Below are 8006 nucleotides of genomic sequence, written 5' to 3' on the forward strand. Positions count from 1 at the left end.
TAGTGTGTCCCACAGAAGAAATATTAAAACAAATTATCACTGATCTCATAAATGTAATCATTTATTGGACTACTCTAAACACTCCAACATATTCAAGTAAAACATTGCACAGGGAGAGGAGAAAAGGGGAAATGTAAAAAAAAAAGAAGAGCCTTATCTGCTTTATATTTGCATTATTGTAGTTCCTTTAGTTATTAAAAACAATATTATTCCATTTAAATATTTACTATATCGGTTTTACCGAATGACCTTTTGACACTTCAAAATCTTTAAAGATTTATATTTTATGTAGTAAAATATAATTAAAACCTTTTGGATTCAGTAAAAGAGATCAAGTTGTACTACCTTACATACTTTGGATGTTATATATTTGTTTTTTTATTATTTTATTATTATTAAGGCCTTTGGACAAAAAAAATGACCCGTCACGTCATTGACCCATATATCGTGCATCAATATTGATTATTCTCCTAATGTGCATTTAGCAGAGTGTGATTTTCATGAGTGTGTCACCGCAGGTGTGACTTCTCATCTCTCAGGTGTGCGCTTAGAGGAAGTGGGCGTGGCCTTTCCGGAGGTCTCCCATAGCAACCGCTCGAGCGTGAATGCAGTTGCTCGAGTGGAGACGCCAGAAGCGCACGTGAAATCTCGCCAACACACACACACACACACACACACACACACACGCCAGATGACCGTCCGTGAGCCGGGGTGGAGGTTCATTCGCCGCCATGAACGATAAATACCACCGGGCGGCTCGAGACGGGCACCTGCACCTGCTGCGAGACGCGACGCGCAAAGATCTGAACGCGCCGGATGAGGATGGGATGACGCCGACGCTCTGGGCCGCGCACCACGGCAACCTGGACGCGCTCAGACTGCTGGTGGCACGAGGGTCAGTGATGCTCAATTATTTATGGAGAATGTATATAACTATTCATGCATTTATTTTTTTTAACATAATTTTCCATTTAGAATTTTAATTTCGAGCCCAAATCACGTATGTGTGAAAATAATAATAGAGATTTTTTTTTTTTTTTTTTTTTGTAATATTCGCTGAGTCAAATTCCAGCAGGCAGTTAATTGTTATTAAGACTGTGAGCATTTCTTTTCAGAACTGGACTGTTATCTAGTAACAGTTTGACTCCAGCAATAAAAAAATGCATTGTGCAAAAATACAATATAACAAGATTAATATACAGCAGTGTGAAATTGTTAGCATGTGAATATTTCTTTCCTTTACTCACTTTTAATGCCTGGGGTCCCTGAGACCCTCAACAATGCAATATTTTTCAGAGAAGATGTGTTATACTGTTATGTACTGCTGATCAGGATTGTTTTTTAGCATTTAGTAAGCAGAAGGATTTGTAAAGAGAATAAAAAATTCAGTAACGCTTTATTTTAAGGTGACGTAGTAGCAAGTTACTACATGTACTTCATGTTAATTCATTTTACTCAGTACTTATTTGAGTCGGTTTAAAATAAAGTGTAACCAAAAGTTCTTTGTGGAACTTTAAATGATTATAGCATCAGTCTATTAAGCCCTTTATATCTTTGATTCTACTTGAGGAAGGTAGTTTATACATTTTTAAAATAATTAATATGATATACAGCCCTCTCAGGTCTAGGTATGTTTTGGCTCATACGGTTTCATTAACAGGATGGCTGTTCTGTGTTCTCCTGTATCGGATCACATCTGCACCGAGATCATTTAGTCCTAAACCCAGACGCTCTCACTGATGGATATCTGCATTGTTTTATTTGCATATTTACTGCTCTGGGCTAATTAAAATAAAGGTCACCAGGAGAATAATGCATCTCTCTTGAATTATGCTTTTGTCTTTTGTCTTGTCTTACTACTGTTTAAAAGTAGGCCAATATTATATAATAAATAATGAACTCTGCATGCACCGGAGTTGCAGATAAAGGCTTACTGTAATTAGTTATGGACATCTGCAGCGTTCGGCAGTCTAACTGATATTTTTAAAGGAATAGTTCACAAAATAATGCTGTTAATCTGATTTTTACATATGGAACAGGCTGCACCAACTCATCATGACGGAAAGCGAATAATAACATTATTTTCAATTTTCTGTGAACTGTTCTTTAGGAGGAACTTGCTTTAGGAGAAAGCTGTAACATTGCATTGTTTCTCAAGTCATTAGGTAATTAGATCTAAATAACCTGGCTCTTATCTCAAGACAAGGTTAATAATGGAAGCTAAATGTTCTGCTCTGTGAACACCCTCACTGTTCACTAATTAGTGTTCTCCATCAGATCTGTTACTGAAACACATTCAGAAGAAGAGACCGATGCAGTTTGAGTCATAGCTCAGCATTTAGAGTTCATGATTCCCAAAGTGTGTGTGTTTAGGAGAGAGAATCACTTTGTAGTGTAAGTTTTTATTTGGATGTGATGAGTATAGGCCCAGATGTTTTTCTGTGCTGATTTTGAGGTAATATTAATGGAATACTGTGGAATGCATCAAAAGCGCATTTCTGAATGAAACAGGATATTTAACTAAAAAATGAAGGCGAGCCCTAGATTTTATCCATCGGGAGTGGACTGGATTATAAAAAAAAAAAGTGTGCATTAGATGATTAAACAGAGTCAGGCTGTTGGAGAGGAGATATCATCATAAAGGAAAGTCATTCCATAGCAAGTTTTAACATTTTGAAAAATGATTACAACATTTTATTTTTTTCAAATTAGATGCACAGATGAACATTATGCTGAATAAGGCCAAAATGTGTTTAAAAAATTGTTTTGAACAGAGCTTTTCTTGATAGCTGGAAAGGCTTTTACTTGAAAAGTACGATATTGACAAAAACAGACTGCATCGACCAAGTGAGCATCAGGGCTCCAGCATGTCTGCGCTACAACTCTAACGTGCAGGACGTTTTAATGCTTGAGATTTTAAGAGGAGTTCATGGCCTCGTGCACATTCATGGAGAGGACTTTTACACATGGCCAGACAGAGAGAAAGATGTTAATGTTCACAGTTAAAGGTCAACATAATGAATTAGGGCTATTCCTCTGCCACCTTCCTGTTTGTCTGGCTGTTGGCAGTTCTTTAACTTGAATGTCAGGACCATTATGCACCTCAGTCTTTCACGTTTTTGCTTTCTGCATTTCAATCCTGTGACCCCACATGGTCCCATAAAACCTTGAATAGTTTGTGCTGGTCTCTGCTAATGAGTGGTAGCCGTTTGTACTGCAGAAACTCTTGCAGGCATGAGACTTTGAGCCTAAAAGAGAAAACACTGAGCGGTTATATGGGCCTTAGTGAGGGCAGACAGCATATTATATGTGCAGCATCATTTCATCTGTATTAACTAAGGTATGTTGGACTTCAGTTGGTTTAAGGGAAAACATAGGCCTACATAATTTTGACATCCTTGGTTAATGTTACACTGACTTACAAGGGTTTTGCGCTTGTACTAAATTGTCAACACTGTGTCTCATGCATGAAACAAGCAGAAAGAAAGTCTGTAAAAGTATGCTTGGTAATGAATACTGCAGGTCTCTTTCTGTGATGATGAATGCATTACATGGTGCACAGTTTTTAATGACTTTGAGAGGTGAGTCACAAAGGCAGTTTGCATAATGTGTAGGTGTGTGTACATGTGTGTTACAGGAGGTAAGTTGAGCTCCAAAGCATCATGTTACTTATTTAGATTAACACCTTGCCACATTACAGAACATGAATGCATGCACTCATGCACCAACATGCACATGTGCACAGACACATGTATTCACACACTCTATATTTACACTAGTAATTGGCCAATTAATCAACCGAAATTTGATCATTTTGAGATTATCATTTTCAGCATTGGCCAAGAACCATTTTGGCCTGGAAACTTTATTAAATTGCATTATTACGCACCGCGGATCTGTGGAATACTTGATTCTGATTGGTCAATCGTGCCATCCAGCAGTATGTTATCCCCCGATAACAACCGGTAAAAACTGATAACATAGGCTCATCCGGGTAACTGAAGTCAGCACTTTATGCTTCCAAGCTACTCGTGGAAGTTTTGCGTTTGGTGAGCAAATAAAATATTAAAACTCAAATCAATATTTTGTGTAGTTATATAATTGTCATCTCGCGGACTCGCTCTCTCTTGTTTCATACAAACTCAGCTGTTGCCATTTTACGATGATTGTCTTGTACACTGTAATGGATTATAAAACAGGTATGATTTTAAAACAAATCAATATCAGTATCTCTTATCCCCATAATTATTTATGTGGTGAAATACCATGTAATAAGTGGTATGACTGTATACCGTATCCCTTAAATGTCCTAGTTTGAACTTGCCACAACTGCTCTCTCCACGGAAGCTTTGCTTTTAAAAAGCTAATAAAATATTTCGACTCAGATCAATATTTCAATCTAATTATTTACTTATGCGGCAAGTAGCCGTATAATAAGTGGGATAATGTACATCCAGTCAGTTGTTATCTCAGAATAAACCCCTTTAGGGTGATGCAAGATCAAACCCTGTCGGGTTTATTCTGCGATAACAACCGGCTGGATGTACATTATCCCTTACTTAAATATTGTCAATCAGCCACCCTGCTCTTTAGATAATGGTATTGGTATCAGTCACTGACAAAACCATATCCGGCCACTAATTTTGACCATGTAAACTATGTTAGAATCAGCAGAATTAGACATAACCAATCCACTATTGCTTTTGTTATTTGGTCCACAGTGGAGATCCAGACAAATGTGATATTTGGGGAAACACTCCCCTTCACCTGGCGGCAGCTAACGGCCATCTGAACTGTCTGTCCTTTCTGGTGTCATTTGGCACCAACGTGTGGTGTTTGGACAATGACTACCACACGCCACTGGACATGGCAGCTTCCAGGGGCCACATGGACTGTGTTCGATATCTGGACTCTATCGCCGCCAAACAGATCACCATCAACCCCAAGCTGGTGAGCAAATTGAAGGACCGTGCCTTCCGTAATGCAGAGAAACGCATTATGAACTGTGAAAAGCTTCAGCGCAAACATCACAAACGCATGGAGAAGCATTACTTGAGAGAGAGCGCCGCGATGGACACGTCGGATACGATGAGTTACAGCAGTTTCAGCAGCACCTTAAGCCGAAGGATCCCTCAGTTCAACACCCTCGACTCCAACATGACGTACTCACAGGTACTGTGTCTGAACACAAGGGTACAAAGGGGCATCAAACCAGTAACACAAACATAAATCCTTTGCTTAATGGAGTCAACAATTAGGTCAGTATGAACAAGCAATTTATAAATTCTGTTCCAAACCTAGTGAGCTGGCATTTTAAAGTGTCTAATGCACACTCCCGTTGCATAACCTGTACCAAAGGGTTGGCACCATAAAGAATATATAAAGAGTGTCCTATGTGGTTCATTCCCCACACCTTACATTTTCATTTATCTAATATTCTGGGTGGTTTCAGCCAGTGTGTCCAATCTTTCTTCCGGAGGGCCACTTTGCTGCAATGTTGAGCTCCAATCCTAATCAAACACACCTGAACCATCTAATCAAAGGCTTTGAGATCACAATAAAAGTCCAGGTTGGAGGACATTGGCCCTCCATGAGCAGTATTGGACACCCCTGAAAAGAGCATAGTATGATACCAATAAGATTAGCCTGACTCATGTTTGTTTGCATTTTTAAATTATCCCAATGGGGTTCAGGGTAGGTGGTTTTCTTTATTGGCCTTTGTGCAAATGTCCCTGATATAAAACTACTGTACATTGCTTTGGATAAATCTAAAACTTTCTTCTTTGTTAGAGTTGCATAATGCCTTTCAGACATCAGCGCATGCTAGTTGACTAACAATAGTCTTTCAATGGAGTTCTAGTGACGTATGTAAGGCAATGCGGTTACACTATTTGAAGGTGTCATTATTACAGTGTAATTAAATATTTAAGGGCTGAGTAATATTAAGCAACTACATGTACTTACTATAGGGTTAGGGTAGGATTTGGTTGAGGGTTAGTTGCATGTAATTATGCATAATTTACTGTTATTACCATGGTAAGTACATGCATATATAACAAGGACACTGTAAAATAAAGTGTTACCGGCAATGCTAAAAAGTTTGTATGGGTGAAGTATAACAGAGAAACTTCTCTTTACAGGCAACGCTTCAGTCCACAACTAGAGGCCGGACCAAGATTCTGCGGCGTCTTGAGAAGAAGAAGCAAGGTGATGGGACGTTCAAGATTTCCGAAGACGGTCGAAGGAGTGTTCGCTCGATCTCTGGTCTTCAGCTGGGCAATGACGTCATGTTCATGAAGCAGGGTACATACGTCAACCCACGCCAGCAGTCCAATCCTCGACTCAACATCCGTAACATGTTTTCTGGTAAACAGGACATAAGGGAAGATGAAGATGAAGATGATGATGAGGTAGACACTGTTTCCCGCGCACTCAGTGATCCGGGTCTATATGATGCTGCATACTCCGAAATAAGTACGGATTCCGGTCGGGATTCTTTGTTCAACCGCCCAGGACTCGGTACCATGGTTTTCCGTCGCAATTATGTGACTGATGGGCTGTTTCGAATGGGCCGGAATGAGGGTAGCGTGGTGGGGAGTGAACCAGTGGGACGAGCCCCGAACGTCCGCTTACGAGGGAGATTGCCCCTACGGTCACCCAGTCTCGATGAAGTCAGCATAGGCAGCTCATTGAGCCTTCAAGAGAGGAATTTGCAGGTACAAACAAAAATTAGCAGGTACTATATGGATGCCACTTGTTCTACCACCTGAGCTAGACTTTTACTATTGACTGTCTTGTACTTGCACTACATCATGGATGGGCAGCTCCGGTCTTGGAGGTCCACTATCCTGCAGAGTTTAGCTCCATCCCAAATCTAACCGAAAGATTGTGTTTGATTTGCGATATAGCTAAACTCTGCAGGACAGTGGTTCTCCAGAACCGGGTCTCCAAAAACCATGCTCATATGTGCTTTCTGAACATTTAATTTCAGTGCCAAGGGCATTAATAGGGAGTTGGTTACAGCTTCCACTCTTATAGGAAGCTTTTACGTTAAATGTTGGAACATGACTGCAGGGATTTACTCCCGATCAGACGCAGTCTGGCACTGGATGTTTGCAACATAACTCAGTCTGCATTTCCTACTCATCCCAAATGTGTTCAGAGGGGTTCCTCTTGTGAAGGCCATTCAGATTCTTCCATACTATAAAATAATTTCTTTATTGAGCTTTATGTATCATGCTGGAACAGAAAAAGGCCCTATTTTAGTTGCCGATGGAGATTGCATGCCTGCATGCTTGACTTTATGCTTTTCTTAGTAAGCTAAAATATGCAAACCTGTTAAGTAAAAGTGGGTGTCCAGAGACTTTGATAGTTATAATGACAGTTCTCATGTTGGCGGTGTCCTGTAGGATTTGCCATGGGAGGAAGGAGACCTCGGTTTGGAGGAGGAGGATGACGAGCTACAGCCATTATCGGCTCCTTTGGAAGTTTTCCTGGCATCTCAGGGACTGAGTGACTTCTTGTCCATCTTCAGTCGAGAGCAGATGGACCTGGAGGCGTTGCTGTTGTGCTCTGAGCAGGACCTCATTAGCATCCACATCCCACTCGGACCCCGCAAAAAACTATTGGATGCGTGCAACAGACGCAACAATGCTATCGACAGAGCTGACGGCATGCAAGACACTATGCTGTAAAAGAGTGTGTGTGTGTGTGTGTGTGTGTGTCTGTCTGTTATTGACTCTGTTCCAAAACCTAGTGCACTCCCTTGCTTCCTGCATAGGCGGCTGCTTTTTAAGGCAGCATCCTAGCTAAACTGTATCCTAACAGGCATCAACTTAACACGGTACACACACAAATAGTGCTTCTCACGCAAAGTGCATGGGAGACTTGATTCCCAGCTGATACATGATACACACTGGAAAGGTAAATCAATTTTAATTAGAGTATTTTTATCAGTACTTTATAACCAGCATTTGTCTCATCTTGTCCACTATTTTGGATGTATT

General features: G+C 40.3%; 1 protein-coding gene across 1 annotated transcript; it reads left to right on the forward strand.

The window, feature by feature from the left end:
• Positions 1-499: 499 nt before the first annotated feature.
• On the forward strand, positions 500-7708 carry ush1gb (Usher syndrome 1Gb (autosomal recessive)). Its single transcript, XM_079852176.1, has 4 exons — positions 500-895; positions 4722-5172; positions 6141-6716; positions 7410-7708. The coding sequence occupies exons 1-4, from the start codon at positions 732-734 to the stop codon at positions 7692-7694; spliced, it is 1476 nt and encodes a 491-aa protein (XP_079708302.1). The 5' UTR covers positions 500-731; the 3' UTR covers positions 7695-7708.
• Positions 7709-8006: the final 298 nt, after the last annotated feature.

This window comes from Squalius cephalus (genome assembly GCF_949319135.1).
Source record: "Squalius cephalus genome assembly, chromosome: 19".
In the NCBI taxonomy this organism is placed as follows: domain Eukaryota; kingdom Metazoa; phylum Chordata; class Actinopteri; order Cypriniformes; family Leuciscidae; genus Squalius; species Squalius cephalus.

Bases quoted from the DNA above. Each gene is read 5' to 3' on its own strand.
- ush1gb (XM_079852176.1), top strand. From the start codon at position 732: ATGAACGATAAATACCACCGGGCGGCTCGAGACGGGCACCTGCACCTG. The intron at 896-4,721 runs GTCAGTGATGCT...TTTGGTCCACAG, and splicing joins AGACTGCTGGTGGCACGAGG to TGGAGATCCAGACAAATGTG. The intron at 6,717-7,409 runs GTACAAACAAAA...GGTGTCCTGTAG, and splicing joins TTCAAGAGAGGAATTTGCAG to GATTTGCCATGGGAGGAAGG.